At 41.4% G+C, this 16,120-nt stretch overlaps 1 protein-coding gene across 7 annotated transcripts in view; it reads left to right on the top strand.

Annotated features, from left to right (window-relative positions):
• The window catches only part of cltcl1 (clathrin, heavy chain-like 1), a 37,488-nt gene extending 23,566 nt beyond the window's left edge, over positions 1–13,922 (top strand). For 2 of the 7 annotated variants that reach the window (XM_088618666.1, XM_088618670.1), the window contains exons 19-33: positions 146–294; positions 1,288–1,471; positions 3,104–3,296; positions 3,519–3,676; positions 4,153–4,317; positions 4,461–4,568; positions 4,656–4,823; positions 5,088–5,237; positions 5,366–5,497; positions 5,875–5,985; positions 7,249–7,419; positions 8,022–8,243; positions 9,066–9,092; positions 11,397–11,472; positions 11,684–13,922. In XM_088618666.1, the coding sequence (XP_088474792.1) occupies positions 146–294; positions 1,288–1,471; positions 3,104–3,296; positions 3,519–3,676; positions 4,153–4,317; positions 4,461–4,568; positions 4,656–4,823; positions 5,088–5,237; positions 5,366–5,497; positions 5,875–5,985; positions 7,249–7,419; positions 8,022–8,243; positions 9,066–9,092; positions 11,397–11,472; positions 11,684–11,799 (2,130 nt within the window). In that variant the 3' untranslated portion in view covers positions 11,800–13,922. The remainder of the gene's footprint in view (positions 1–145; positions 295–1,287; positions 1,472–3,103; positions 3,297–3,518; positions 3,677–4,152; positions 4,318–4,460; positions 4,569–4,655; positions 4,824–5,087; positions 5,238–5,365; positions 5,498–5,874; positions 5,986–7,248; positions 7,420–8,021; positions 8,244–9,065; positions 9,093–11,396; positions 11,473–11,683) is intronic. The other 5 variants (XM_088618668.1, XM_088618669.1, XM_088618667.1 and 2 more) reach the window with 5 other exon arrangements.
• Positions 13,923–16,120: the final 2,198 nt, after the last annotated feature.

Below are 16,120 nucleotides of genomic sequence, written 5' to 3'. Positions count from 1 at the left end.
GTTCTACAATGTCAATGCATTTATTGTGTTACCAAGGTTTAGTAACCAGTCTGATCATTTCCCTTTAACAGGGTTTTGATTCAGGGTCGCTGTGTGGTTTTATGAATCTGTTGATTTTTGCTTCTGTTTTCTGGTGAAACGAAAGCAGGTGGTACAGACTGCGCTGTCAGAAACGCAGGACCCCGAGGAAGTGTCAGTGACCGTGAAGGCCTTCATGACCGCTGACCTGCCCAATGAGCTGATAGAACTGCTGGAGAAGATCGTGCTGGATAACTCAGTCTTCAGCGAGCACCGGTGAGACTCCCAGCCTCTGCGCTGGAATTCCGCAAGACTTTTCCGTCCCTCTTCCTAAAGGCATTCCGTGTTCTAGATAGTGAGAATGCTGGGACAAACACAGCCCTCCTCATTCAAATTATCCTTCTGAAATGGAAGTGCTGTCATGTGTGTTTTGTACCTATTTAATATTTATTGGCTGATGCCTTTTACCAAAGCAATTTACATGAGTATTTGCAACTTATATTTACACAGCTGGGTATATCGCTATAACAATAATGGTCATGTATCTTGCACAACAGCAGTGTTGCACCTAGAACCCACATTTATCATAAAATGTGCAACACAAAATTCAATGGAAGTGTACTTTTATAAGACTGGAAGTTTTCTCCTTGGTTTTTATAAATTTCTCAATTCGATTAATATTCGTTGACGTGCTTGTATATCGTAAATTGGGAAGGGAAGCCTGTGCAGATTTAACAGATGTTAACATTTATAAGCTGGAGTCAACATGCATGCTTAGGAAAACTGAGCCATCTGCTTTGTCATTTTTGCTGCCAAATAACCCATTTAACAGTTTTTAAGTGCTCACGAATGGCCATGTGGTTAAAAAAATCGACAACTTCTAGTGTAGGCACACGGACAGGCTTCTCAGTTATTTGAAATAAAGTAAGTGATGGTTTTCACCAAATGACCATCTTCAAATCTTTCATTAAGATAAGGGGGTTGCCTAACATTAAACACCTGATATAGTGTTAACCTAAAAATTAATCCATATTTTAATATCTGATCACAGACAACATGCAGAGACATATCTAGATTCACTTTCTCTCCGTTGGCAATGTAGACTGCTGATCAGGTTTGTGTGCTCTTATTTCATTATCCAGCATGTACAACACGACATGACATGTAATAGAACGGATTCAGGAGGAAATTAAACATCTCTGTTGGATGTAACCATTCGGTATGATGTGTGACCTCGGCTTGTTGTACCGTTTTTGTATCTACGAACAGAAACCTGCAGAATCTACTGATCCTGACGGCCATTAAAGCTGATCGTACCAGAGTAATGGAGTACATCAACCGCCTGGACAACTACGACGCGCCTGATATTGCCAACATCGCCATCAGCAACGAGCTCTTCGAGGAGGCCTTTGCCATCTTTAGGAAGTTTGACGTCAACACTTCAGCAATCCAGGTATATGTACTATGAATTAAGAGAAATATGGAACTCTGGATCGGTCAGGAGCCAGACAGTATAATCTGTAGCATCCAGTGGACAGTCCCCCGACACCAGCTCGCTGATATTACAGTCCAGCGGATTGTTGACTTGTTGACCACACAATGTAATATGAATATTTCTACTGCACAGTAATCGGTACAGGGGGCGGGTTGTTTTGTAACATTCTGAAAAAAAAATTGGTAAAATGCCCTGCACATGCTCCATTTATGAACTTTCTATTAATACAAATGTATTTGTGTTAAAGCATTAGTAAAAATATGTCCTAATATGTCCTTCTTTGGGTAGGCATAAGGACTTTTTGTGTCAGAAAGCACGTCAGGCAGTGTGTATATTGGCAGGCCTGCTCTCCATCCTGTGCAGAGTTAGTTGCACTCTTTGTGCTGTGCTGTGCTGTGTACTGGCTGCTGTGAGCTGTAGCCAGCCTTGTGAATTGTATGAGTGATTTATCTCCCATCTTTGTCAGATAGTTTTCATTTTTGGTATTTTTTTCTTTTATCATGTTTTTTTTAATTAGTACAGTTTATTGCAATCATTGAACACCTTTGAATGTTCATATATTTATAATTACTTGTCTTTACTTTTATTATTATATGTTTCAGCTCCAGTCAAATATCTCTAATGTCTTTAAATGTCATTTAACAACTTAGTTTAACACGGACATTTCTGTAAAAGGGGAAGTTGATATGTTTGCCTCAATTTGAGCATTTTCTTTCATGGTAAAAAAACTTGCATAAGCAATTCACAAAGGTTAAGCTTGTAAGCCTTTCGTTATGATGTAGGCGCAGTGGGTAGACGTTACATTCAATAACACGTAGAGCATTTAGACCAGGGGTGTCCAAACTTTTTTTTATTGGGGGCCAGATATGGAATATGGAATGGCGGGCCACAGGCTATCTCTTATAAGAAAAAATTAAAAAACCATACCAGATATAAGTACATTGCAATAACCAAAACTGCCTTTTAATTTAGAGGATTACCCTAATAGGTGAGTTTTAAGCATTTTGTACTGTAAGCTTGAAATGACCTATAAAAATAATTATATTATCTAATTTTAATATACCTGTAAAATTTCACAAATGTTACTCACTAGTGATGACTCTACTAATGGGAGCAGTGATGCTGTGCCTCAGACTGAAGAATAGCTGTCAAGTCAGGTGTTAGTGTTGTTGTGGAGATTCGGAGCACATCACAGACACACTTGCCTCTGAACACAGTGAAAAAGTGTTCATTTTGCCAGCGTGGCTGGAATCTCTTGCAATTTTTCGTTTCTTTGGTTCCGCCATTTTGAAAAGCTTGCTTACGTTAATGTACAGAATAAAAAGTTAAGTTAAAAGAGGGTAAAGAGGAGGAGAGGGGGTAGCTAATCAGTTTTGAGATGTGATTTTACGGGAATGGAGGCACCTTGTGTTCAAAATAGGAACTGCATTTTTCACGTAATATCGGGCCAAATCTAATATATAGTTCTAAATAAACTCGCGGGCCGTTTCAGTAACGGTGGCAGGCCGCAACTGGTCTGCGGCCTTGGTTTGGACACCCCTGATGTAGACAATGAAGGGCAGCACGATGCTGGTCTCTTTTCTTATACAGGTGTTAATCGAGCACATTGGGAATCTGGACCGGGCCTATGAGTTTGCCGAGCGCTGCAATGAGCCGGCTGTGTGGAGCCAGCTCGCCAGAGCCCAGCTCCAGAAGGACATGGTGAAGGAAGCTATAGACTCCTACATCAAAGCGGACGATCCTTCTGCGTACATGGAAGTGGTCAAAGCTGCCAGCAAAAACGGTAAGGAAGGGGTTTTGCAAAGCTCCCTTAAAAGGCTTTGTAGAGTCAGAGGGCTGTGAGCTCTGCATTGTGTGTAACCTGCACCCCACTACAGCTGAGCCTCAAGGAGACAATCCTTTGGGTCTTTCCCCTCCTGAAACGTAGAACGTTTTCAGAGAAATCTTGACATATTAGCCCAAAGTTGTTGTTTTTTTTCCTTTTTACCTTTTCTGTGAATTTCAGATAACTGGGAAGATCTGGTGAAGTTCCTGCTGATGGCGCGCAAGAAAGCAAGGGAGTCTTACGTCGAGACGGAGCTGATCTTTGCCTTGGCGAAAACAAACCGTCTCTCGGAGCTGGAGGAATTTGTCAGCGGGCCTAACAACGCCCACATTCAGCAAGTGTGTGTCTCTTGTCTTTTCCAGAAACCAGCTCGGAAAACATCAGCATATGGGTTATAATATAGTTGCCTCGTTACAGAGGCCATCCAGTGTGAAACAGAAATCAAACCTAAGGGCTATTGGAAACTGCAGCTTTGCCATTGCTAGCTCATCATGTAGCCACTACGTGCACCAGAACGTCTCCAGGGCTGATATCCAACGAAGGCTTGTGTAGGTCGAACCCTGGACAAGCACCGAGACATTACTGAGCAGAGAAATTGTGCACAAAGTTGGTTTTGCTGCTTGCAAAGAGAAAAGACTAGTGCCACCTTGTGGTACAAGGGATATATTAAAAAATATTAAGCGCAATTAAATCTCATTTTAATGAAACTGTTCTGCATGCATTTCGTTTGCGTTAATGTTAATATTTGACCTTTTTGGAATATGTCAGATAATTCCTACCGAGCGCCAAGAAAGAATTTGTTTTCGTTGTACAGGTGGGAGATCGCTGCTATGATGAGGGTATGTATGATGCCGCCAAATTACTGTACAACAACGTATCCAACTTTGCCCGCCTGGCATCCACCCTGGTACACTTGGGGGAGTACCAGGCGGCAGTGGACAGTGCACGCAAGGCCAACAGCACCAGGACTTGGAAAGAGGTAAGGACCCATCTGGTGTGGTCTAAATTCCTTAATTAACTAGCTCGAAAAGGTTTCCCAAGTTCCCAGTGAAAGCAAGTGTTGGTACCTAAGCAGAACTGCTGCAAGGGTCCCGCAGTGATCGGTTTGCCCTTGTTCCGCAGGTCTGCTTCGCCTGTGTAGATGGGACGGAGTTCCGTCTCGCCCAGATTTGTGGTTTGCACATCGTAATCCACGCTGATGAGCTGGAGGAGCTGATCTGTTACTACCAGGTACGAACAACGCCTCTTGGGGAGCCTGGCGAAGCAGTGGTGCGGAGGTGAGGTGTGTCACGGCGTCGCGTTGTGCTTCTGTCCCAGGACCGGGGGTACTTCGAGGAGCTGATCGCACTGCTGGAGGCGGCTCTGGGTCTGGAGCGAGCACACATGGGCATGTTCACAGAGCTGGCCATTCTGTACTCCAAGTTCAAACCCCAGAAGATGAGAGAGCACCTGGAGCTCTTCTGGTCCCGAGTTAATATTCCCAAGGTCAGTACCGGGCAGCCCGTTTGTTTCGTTCTCCAGTCAAAAGTTGGGTTTACTTGAGTATGTCAGTACTGTAGGAAAGATTGTTTTTGATTGGCGGACAGATATTGTCAATGTCATAGCGTAATCACAAAAGCTTGTCTTGTACAAGGGAGGTTTGGAGTTATTGCTGTGCCGTAATGCATGTTGAATTTCTTCCCTGAATCTTTCTGCTGTTGTCAGGTTTGTGGAACAAGGATCTGACGATTTGTTTTCGCTGATTTCCAGGTCCTCCGCGCTGCAGAACAGGCACATCTGTGGGGCGAGCTGGTCTTCCTTTATGACAAATACGAAGAATACGATAATGCCATCATAACCATGATGAATCATCCCACTGATGCTTGGAAAGAAGGACAGTTCAAGGACATCATTGCCAAGGTATAGGAAATCCCGATCCGGCTATGTTATTTGAATATTTTGTTTTTATGTCGTGTGAGAGATTTGGCTTTTTATATACCTCTCCAGAGTAAGCTGTGTGACTTTTTTTTGCCTTTCCTTCCCAATAGGTGGCAAATGTTGAGCTCTATTACAAAGCCCTGCAGTTCTATTTGGATTACAAACCGCTGCTGCTCAACGATTTGCTGACTGTGCTCTCCCCTCGACTGGATCATACCAGAGCTGTCAATTTCTTCTCTAAGGTAGCGGGCTGCTGTTTGTGGATGTCGGACATGTGAACTAAAGAGAAGTACTAGGAAGCATTAACACAACTCAGGGCTATGCCTGATAATATAATTTGAACGATCTTTAGCTGCCTCTGTACATCTCATATGAAACAATAAGGCAGCGATTTGCATTAAAATATGTCAGTAGATTACCTTGAGAGGAGAAAAAGAATGTATTTTTTCTAATGAAGGCATTACAAATATTACACTTACTCCATATGCGAGTGATGTTGCATATCTGAAGATATGTTAGTATCTTCTAACATGCTTTCTTTCTAAACTGTGCTCTTGAATTTTCTGTGCCCTGGGAATTTGAGATGAGACTTGCTTTGTGTTTCCACTGGGATTTCCAGGTGAATCAGTTGCAGCTTGTGAAGCCTTATTTGCGATCAGTGCAGAATCACAACAACAAAGCTGTAAATGAAGCCTTAAATAACCTACTGACGGAGGAGGAAGATTTTCAGGTAATTATATAGTATTTGGTAATTTAAGGATTGACTCCAAACAAGATTGGCTTTGTCTCTTGTCCATGACTATAATCAGTTCAAATAAACACTTTTTTTCTTGAAACAGGCAGATAGTTGATACTCTTCTTGAAAATATATATGGGACCATCTGATTTCTCCCTAAGCAGGTCAAATATTGCTTCACATGGGAACAAGCCTCCTGGGTGCTTAATTTTCCTCACCCACGTAAGATACTTGCCCTTTCAGAGATCTGGGGCCTCATGCAGTAAATCGCAGCAGTGTGTCTTGCATGTGGAAGCACTCTTTCTGCAGGCTGAAAACACCTCCAGATACTGGGAGCATCTAGGCTCACAAACAGAATACAGCATGCAGAACAATTACGATGTGGTTCCATGTTGGAGTCATGTGCATATGTTAGTGACTAAAACAGTACATGCAGTTTCCATCACCAGTTACCAGGAGGTGTGAAAGATGTCAGTAATGTTCACCAAAGGGCTCTGAATTGCCTGTTATTCTCAGTGTGTTAAATCGAAGGAATGCTGAACAAAACCATGTTCATAAATTTACAGTAGTGTGCAGGAAAGAAAGGTGTGATTTTAACAAAAAAAGAGCAAAGTGCATAGAAGAACAGGGCATTTTTTCAAGTGTTCCGAAAGGCTAATTATTTTGCAGAATTGTGTGGTTGTCCACAACAAATTTCCAAAAGCTGCTCGGAATCGGTGTAAAATAATAAGTATAATCTTTGCTTCTAAAATGGAGATGTGCAGATCTGTGGATATTATACTACAGACAAAGCTCTGCTACTAATGCACCCTGTACACAAACAGAATAAACTGCTCTACAGCATATCGGTGGTAAGAAATGTAGTTGTTATGCTGGAAAGTGACTGTACTTACCACAAACGTTACTGGCAAATCGTTAATCTGTCAAGACCACAGAAAGATGTAAATGAGAGACCATATGAGACCAGTCCTGGCCTGATCATTAGCTTATTGAATACAGGATAAACAGCTTAAAATTTATACACAGTGCAGCTGCCTTCTGCCAGACAGTAACGCTGGAAATGTACCGTCTGATTGAACAAGAGGTCCTTGATTATCAGTTCTCAGTAGAGTCCGCCAGAGGCTGCTCGATCTGTTTGATTCACTAGGGTTCAACGGTTAACTTGATTTGCTTTCTGTCTTAGAAGATTTCTCACCACTGGTATGTTGACAATGCTGTTTTTTAAGAATGTCAAAATGCCTTTTATCATTCCTCTAGGGTTTAAGGGCGTCTATTGATGCTTACGATAACTTTGACAACATCAGCCTCGCACAAAGACTAGAGAAGCACGAACTGATCGAGTTCAGGCGTATTGCTGCTTACCTGTACAAAGGGAACAACCGCTGGAAGCAAAGCGTGGAGCTGTGCAAGAAAGACCGTCTGTACAAGGTGGGCAACAGCTCCGGCCGTTTTCAGAACGGGAGAGGTGGCTGTCTGTGGAGTTAGCTGCCTCTCCTGGAGCTTTTTCTTCTGTCAGATCTCTCTGGAGATTTAAGCCACAGCACTCGGGAGAGTTCAGACTTGTGTAACGTCCCCGTGAAAAATGAAACACATGGGAGCTTACCTTGCAGTAAGTTAGTAGTGCTGTCCCGCAAAGACGGGGTCCTGGGTTCAGTTCCTGGGGTGCTGTCGCATAGAGTTTCCTCTGGATGCCCCAGTTTCCTCCCACAGTCCAAAGACATGATGGCTGGTTAATTCGCTTCGGGGAAAATTGACCCTGGTGTGAGTGTCTGTCTGCCCTGCGATGGATTGGCGTCCCATCCATGGTGTACCCTGCCTTGCGCCTGTTGCTTGCCGGGACAGGCTCCGGCTCCCCTTCCACCCTGAACTGGAAGAAGCGGTTAGACAATGGGTGGATGGGAGCTCAGTTGCAATAAGTTTTCGTCCCCACCCGCAGCGTATCTCCCAGTTATTCGCAGAACTGCCCCGTACTTTGCAGTAGGTGGCGCTGCCTCGTAGAAACCCTGCTTTGTTGTGGCCTTGGCAACCAGGACGCGATGCAGTACACAGCCGAGTCCAAGGACACCGAGCTGGCAGAGAAGCTGCTGCAGTGGTTTCTGGAGGAAGGCAAAAAGGAGTGTTTCGCCGCTTGTCTCTTCACCTCCTACGACCTGCTGCACCCCGATGTCGTCCTGGAGCTGGCCTGGAGACACGACATCATGGACTTCGCCATGCCTTACTTTATCCAAGTGATGAGGGAATACCTTACCAAAGTAAGTGCTGTGAACACTAGACATAGACACCCTGGAATAGGAAAGCAGAGATCCAGCTCGTTTTACAAGCAGATTTGAAATATTTTGGGATTCATAGTAAATATATATAGTAAATAGTCAAGCTAAGCTTTTTTTAATAAAGGAAAAAAAATATTTTTCCCTTAAAATTTAATATATGCAGTAGTACTGCAGGCTTAGACATGTTAGGGGAGCATGCACAACTTTTTTTTAGCATGCTACATTTTTTTACAGATTGTTTTATTTAATTAATTTATTGCTCTTTTAAAAGTGGTGTTTGACTGGACTTTTTGAAAAAATCTAACCTTTCATTGTAGTAAATCTGAGAGCAGCAGTCATTTTTTTGTTAAATATTAGTAGAATTATTAATTAAATTCTTAGTAGTCATCTTTTAATGTGATTAGCAAGCATTTCAAAATGCAAACATTTACATCAATATTTTACGCTGCAAATGTATTATACATACAAGTATTTTTTTTCTTATTATTTATGGCTTAATTGCTAAAAATATCAACGTCATAAAAACTATAACCAAATCATAATCTGTTTTTTTTTTTCTGTTTCTTTTTCTGATGATCTCCTGCTGCTTTGAGTCTGCAGAAGTATTTTTCAGCCAGCCCTCTGACTGTCCCTTCCCTCCACCCACAGTGATGCAAGCCATGACTGGGCCTGCAAGTCTAAAATAAAATTGAAATCTGCCCCCAAAATGCAGCCCGTGAATTAAAATTTTTTTTTTTGCTCAAAATCAGCCTGTCAATTTTAAATTTTAAAGATGTGAAGTTTCAACTCTGAATTTTCTTACAGGTTGATGAGATTGCGGAGAAGGTGACGGTCTCTGTCTTTTATTTTTTAAATCTTTTTTCTGTTGTAACATAGACCTAGGTTTCTGATGTAGGAACCTAGAAGTAGTCCCTTCTGTGGAGAATGCCTAACTCTGATTTCCCTCTAACATATCTAATTCTAGCTTGCTTGCAATTAGATAACATGTACTGGAGTTAAATGTGATCATCTAAACCTTTATATGGAGCATTGCACTAACACTTGTTCACCAAAAGCATCTACTTCAAAATGTTTAGCTCAGTGTTGTGTAGCAGTGATAATGTGGTTTTCTGATGCTTCATTTAAATACAGAAATTATATTTTTAAATTAAAATTATGGTGTCAAAATGAAATTGTGGTCTTCACATGAATTACAGTAGTGTCTCAACATTGATGAGGGTTCATGCAGAAAACTTGCAAATAGCCAAATTCATATATAACCATGTCCACTCTTATACCATCTCATAATGTACTACAGTAGTATATATAGCATAAGCAACCCTCCCTTATATGGTAATGAAAGTGCTAATGCATTGGCTTTAAGTTAAATAAGATAGCATTGATCAACTGAAATATGTAGATGGAAGTAATCAGCTAAAATAAATTACATGAATCACTCCTCTGTATCCAACGGATGCCTGCACTTTCACTGTCTGCCTCCATGATTAGCACGCTGCACCGTAATGAAACTGTCAGTGAGTAAACTCACCTCCAGCCTGTCATTCCTCACGCTGCTAACACAAAACCAGGAGCCTTCGTTAGAATCTAAACACAAGACCAGTCTGAGATGCAGATGCTGAGTAGGGGGTACTTGGGCAGGAGGCAAGGAGAGGCTCACTCACTAGATTCATCTCGCGATCCTGGTCTTGCAAATAAGCAAATGTTAAGATTCACAGATGTTGAGACCCTACTGTTCGTAAGAAAACACGTTTTCACATCAGCCCCCCCATCCCCTGTAAAGAAAGTTGTAGTTTCTTTCAAGCTTCTTATAATCAAATAATAATCAAAGTTAGATTAACACATACAGTATAACAAGGTTAAAAGTTTCTCTTAATCATTGCTTAAAATCCTTAAACAGTGCCTTACCAACAGTGACCTAAACAATGCTTCTTAAACCTTGATTTCAGAGATATGGAGTGAAAAAATAAACCATTGGTTGTGGTTATATATTAATATATCAGTTAGTTTTTAAATCTATTATCTTTTGGTACAGTATGTAGCATACAAAGATAGTGTATCTTGCCTAATTATTCTTGAATACATCAGAAACCTTGCTTATTTGTATTTTAAGTTACGCACTTTTTTTCTCAAAGCAGTATGTATTTTTGTTAATGGCTTTAGAAAAAACTCATTGCTTGCAAATTTTCATGCCTTTTTAGCTAGGGCACTAAGGTTTTAGTGACATTTACACATTTACACTGAGGCTTTTAGGTACAGTATATTATAAAAGCATGTATCTGGGTTAGATGTTTTAACACCATCCAGTTGCAGTACAGAAAGAATAAATGCGTACTGTAGTGTCATTGAGATGTTTCTGTAAATTCTTAATGACAGCGATGAAGGAATGGCTACGTAATGCAAGGGTCCACATCTCTATGTACAACAGAAGCATGCTTGAGTTTTTTTTTTTCTTGAAGAATGTATTTTTAAGATTTTGTGCTTTAAGATGTAGCTTCTATTGCTGGTGCATAATACATTGCCGTGTTTTGGCATGGCCTGTTGGTTTTTGACATGCAAAAAATGAAGAAAAAAAATAACTTGAGATTAATGTGTCCCAATTCCAAGATTAAAGCTTGGTATCCCAAAAATGTCATGTCATGTATGTAAAACCGGACATTTTAGCGGAATCGGCTCGTACACATGGAGGTAAAGTTCATAATCCACACAATTGCATGGGTTTTGCTCCCAGCTATGTTCCCGGTATTAAAGTAAACAAAACCTGAAACATCTGGAGAGATGCATAACTGTACTAAATGTAACTTACAGAGTATTCTGTCAATCCTTAAAACCCTTATAAGATTGCAAGGCCTAAGCATTTAAACAAAGTACCAGGGAAAGCCATTTGTCCAAAAGGTTTTGTTTGTTCTGAAAAGAATCAAATATGTCTTATAAATGTAGATTTTTTTTTGTTTGTGAGGTTACCTGAAACTATTCATATTCTTCTGGCTGTTAAAAGCAGTGACAGAGTTTCTCAATCCTTAACAGGATGTGCAAGACAGTTATTTGATTCTTTTCCTCCACTGATGCCTGTGTGTCTCTGTCTGATAGCTCTCTGCGTGCCTGTCTGTTAAACGCTGCCTGTTCGTTGGTTTGTAGGTGGATAAACTAGATGCATCCGAGAGCTTGAGGAAGACCGATGAGGAAGTGGCCGAACCGACTCCAATCGTGTTTGGTACGGCCCCGCTGTCCTGCTGTCTAAATTACGAAGGCCTATTCCACTTTGCAGCCCATTGCACAGGGAACTGAAAGTTCCTGGTCATGGCCTCTTCCCTTACTGACTTCTTGCTGCTGCCGCCCCAGAGCCTCGCTGGTTATCAGTAACGGGTAAGGATGCAGGACCACGGGACCCCAGTGGTGTGACGTGCCCTGTTTGTTCTTCGCAGGTCAGCAGCTGATGCTCACCGCCGGCCCCACTACAGTACCCCCACAGCCTGCATACGCACCGTATAGCTACGCAGCTCCAGGCTTTCCTCAGCCCACCTATGGATTCAACATGTGAATAAGAGAGCCTTACTGCTGGACCGTCCCTCTCGCCCTCCTTGCGAAACATCTGACTCCGGAGGCACAGTCTCTTCTGTTTTAGCTGAACACCATCCCTCGCGTAGCATGAAGGTCGCTCCAAAGGACAGCTTGTAATTGTCGATATTTATTACTCCCAGTATAATTACTGTTCCATTTCAACTTTTCAAGGAACGTGCAGCTTTTTTTTTTTAAATCAATGTCTTTTAAGTCTGAACTACAGCACTGATGTAGAGGCGAGAAGGAGTCAATGTTGGAAAAAGAGTGATCTCTTAGCTACACGTGTACTGTAAGTCTGTTACCTGCTATCAGATAGGGAGGATAAGGTCAGTGTTTCTTTGGGGTGAAAAAAAAAACATTTGTTTAAATAGTTTCAGTCTGTGGTTTAAAATGAAATATACTGTCAGTCTTTGCATCTTAAAACGCTAGAATTATATATTTCTATTGAATGTAGCCTCCTGAAAGCCCTCTGACTTGTATTACTAGACTCACTTTTTCATGAGAAAAACCCTCTAGTTCAAGTTCTGAGATTATGTAATATTAACTACAAAACATGAATTACAAAAGACTGCTTCAAATCTGGTTGAATCCCGTTCTGTATTCTTTATGACTGAAGGTTGACACATTTACACTTTGATCCTTTCCTCCCTATTGTTTTTAGTCAAACTAGTTTAAAGGTGGGTGTTGTTGATGGCTTTAGATTTGTATTAACAAATAGCGGTACAGAATTTAATACGGGAGATAGGTAATGATTATGAAAATTGAAGAATAAAATTTACTGGTGTCTGTGCATGTGCTGCCAAATTAATGTACAGTGCTACAACAATGCAAAAGACAGCCCATTTTCTGAAGAGAGGTGTCTGGTACTTTACCAGTGTTTTGTAAAGACCATCTATAGAGTATTGTTAAACAGCTGCAGTTTTGCTTCGGTAAGTAACCAGCAAAATGGGTTGACATGAAAGACAGGTGAACTGCAATTCTCACTATTAACAGCTTTGAAGAACGCAAAGAGAGGTGGAAATATATAAAAGTGTGCCACTTTTTCCAATAAATTATAATCATTTTAATGTACTGAAAATATTGTATAATTTATGGTAATGAACCTTGTGCTATTCCTAATTAAGCTAAGTCCAATATATTGTAAAATGGCGTGTGTCTGTAGTGTATGGTCATAGTCCTAAGTGTAATTTTTTTAAAAAATGGAACAAAACAAAAAAAGTATAAAATCTTTCTCCAGCACTTCAGCTTGCCCAAAAATGTCTGATTTATTTTTGAAAGCAGCAACAATGAGAAAGTGTGGGTCCACACAGGTGTTTGTTGTATTTTTAAATATGGCGACCTTGTCCCTGGGGAGATGAATAAACCGATTCTTTGCATGGGTACGAGAGGGGATGCTAAAGAAAACCGCAGCTCGGAGCTGCAGAGTCCTGGCTTGTGTCCCTTGCTGCACGTGTTGTCCAGACGTTTTTGGGATAGACCTGGGAGCATTTAGCAAAAATGTGAGCTGTAAGGCTTTTCCATTCCTGGCCGCACAAGTAAGGAGGATGAATAAAGTTTACACCTGCTCTTTTGGTCCTGTGCATTTTTTTACTCTATAGATGAAAGTGGAGGGAGGTTGCTGGACATGTGGCAAAAGCTTTCAGTCATGTGCTTTAAAGAGTCTTATGGATTTGCTTTTTTTTCCCCTTCAAGTGAAAAGTTAGAGCACAGCAGTGTGGTGATTAGCGCTGCTACTGTACAGATCTTGAGTCCTGTGTTTGGTTCAGGACCTGATGGTGTTCTGGGTGGGGTTTGCATGTTCTCTGGTCTCCTCCCCCTCCCAAATACTGCTGGTTAGGTTAACCGATGCCTCTAAATTGGCTCTGTGTATGTGTTTGTACCATTTCATGGACAGGCGTCCTGTCCAGTGTGTGTTCAGACCCTGCGATGGACAAGCGTCCTGTCTAGAGTGCGGTCTTGTCGTCCGCCCTGTGCTTATGGGACAGGTAGCTGTGACTGTTCTGATCACAGATGGAAGGGAAGTACTACCTTTTATGTGCAATGGTTAGTTATAAAATACTAAATTATAATGTACCGTACATGAATAAATATGCTTTGAATTAACTGCATAGTGTATACATTTGATTTACTTATTTTGTTTGATTTGCCATTCTATTGGGGGATGTTACATGTATTTTAATATTAGTAGCAATGTTTTTTTTTTCTAAAAAGACAACTTCACTTCCACATATAGATTGTTGTAATGGTTAGCTGTTTAAATAATAAATTGGGTAGGTGTTACAAATTTGTAATGCTGTAAAGATGTATTATGTGTTTGTACTGTATAACCAAAACTGTTCAAATAATTTAAAATGAGGATCCTATTCACTGCCCTCCCCTCAAGACAGTTACATGCACACTTGCCGCAGAATTTGTAAACTTCATAAAGCACTATGAAATGTTAAAATAAGCCAGAACAATGATAGGTGCTCATGTTTTATGTACTGTACATCTTGTATACTGTATCATGGGGAGCTGTGGATCATTGTGCATTTGCTTAAAAGGAAATGGAAACTCCATGCTTAATAACAGAAGAAACAGTCTCAGCTGTTGAACCTTGGCACCTGAAGAAGGCTCAACAGCTGAGATGTTGTTTCTAATTTGTAGCATGGGCTTAACCTTTTTTTGTTCCTATATTATAGATATGTTGATCTTAAACCTCAGTGATAATCCTTTGAAGTTGTAGAATATTTAAATGGGCAGATTGTTCAAGACTGATCAGATCACCCCAAGAGGCAGATGGATGTGTAATTAGTCCAGGTGGGGGGAAAAGAAAATCCCAGCAAGAGCTCACATTCTATGTTCCTCCTGGCAGGAGATCGATACAGCGCCCGCACGTTTCTACACTTCTCCATTGGTGCGTGGAACCTGGACTAAGTGCACTTCTGTTCCCTGGCTGGATTAGGTGCTTCAGTCGAACGTGGTACCATCAAAGACAGGGCCGGAGCTGGGAGACCACCAATCAACGCATGACCTATAACACCCTGCAACTCACCACTGGCAGCCCACTGAGGCTCAGCAGGTGTGAGCCTGGCCAGTACCTGGACGGGAGACCTCCTGGGGAAAATCTAAGGTTGCTGCTGGAAAAGGTATTAGAATAGTAGGGGCCGCTCACCCTGTGGTCTGTGTGGGTCCTAATGCCCCAGGATAGTGACGGGGACACCATACTGTAAAAAGGTGCCGTCCTTTGGATGAGACGTAAAACCAATGTCAAGGTCCTGACACTCTGGTCATTAAAAATCTCAGGACTGACTCGAAAAGAGTAGGGGTGTTACCCTGGTGTCCTGGCCAAATTTCCCTCTGGCCTTTCCCAATCATGGCCTCCTAATAATCCCCATCTCTGAACTGGCTTCATCACTCTGCTCTCCTCCACACTGAGAGCTGGTGTGTGGGGAGAGTACTGGCACATCATCCAGGTGGGGCTGCACACTGGTGGTGGAGGGGATCCCAATTATCTTTAAAGTGCTTTGAGTGAAGTCTCCAGAAAAGCGCTATATAAGTGTAAGGAATTGTTATTATTGTGATCTATGGGGAGGTCTGAGAGTTACAGCAGAGCTCAGTTTGCAGTAATTTGAGCTTGCACATGCTCATGCTGCTTACAGAACTCTATGTAATGGAGGCTGCCTTGCTGGAGGAGGGTGTGACAGCGATGCTGTAGACTCCCTACTTTCCTGACGTGAGGCCCAACAACAATTTGTGGGAGGAGCTGGGATGAAGTGGGATCCAAGGGTACAAGGCCAGTGAAGAGGTATCTGTCCAATCTCTGCAGGAATATTGCCCTGTTCATCAAAATAATCAATTTAGCTAATTTCTGTTCAATGCAGTATCAGTGTACCCTCTAGAAAAGTGTCATTTTCCTCATAAACTTAGTGACGTCTTACAGTTCTAAGTCATGCTTTTTTGTGATGTCCTCCAGTTGTGATTACTATAGTTCTGTGAAATAAAGCGATGACTATGGTTATCATCGGAATTAAATGTTTCATTCATGAGCACAGCAGCATTTGGAATTTGTATTGATGATTTATGCATGGCATTCGTACCCCCAAAAAACAGCCTTGGTTGAATTATTTTAGCTTTAATCATTTAATCTATTGTGATGAAGTGAAGAAAATGATATTGGTGAAAGGCTTCCAAGTTACCGACCACGTGTAAATTCATAGCAATTCAAATGCTAACAAAGTAAAGAATAGAAAAAAAGATCGCAAAGATCGCAAATCAATGGAATTCGTGCTTTCGTGTGGAACTTTCTCCATTAAGTCTCT

This window comes from Lepisosteus platostomus, chromosome 24 (genome assembly GCF_059453375.1).
Source record: "Lepisosteus platostomus isolate fLepPlt1 chromosome 24, fLepPlt1.hap1, whole genome shotgun sequence".
Lineage (NCBI taxonomy): Eukaryota > Metazoa > Chordata > Actinopteri > Semionotiformes > Lepisosteidae > Lepisosteus > Lepisosteus platostomus.
This window is presented reverse-complemented; position numbering and strand designations above follow the sequence as displayed.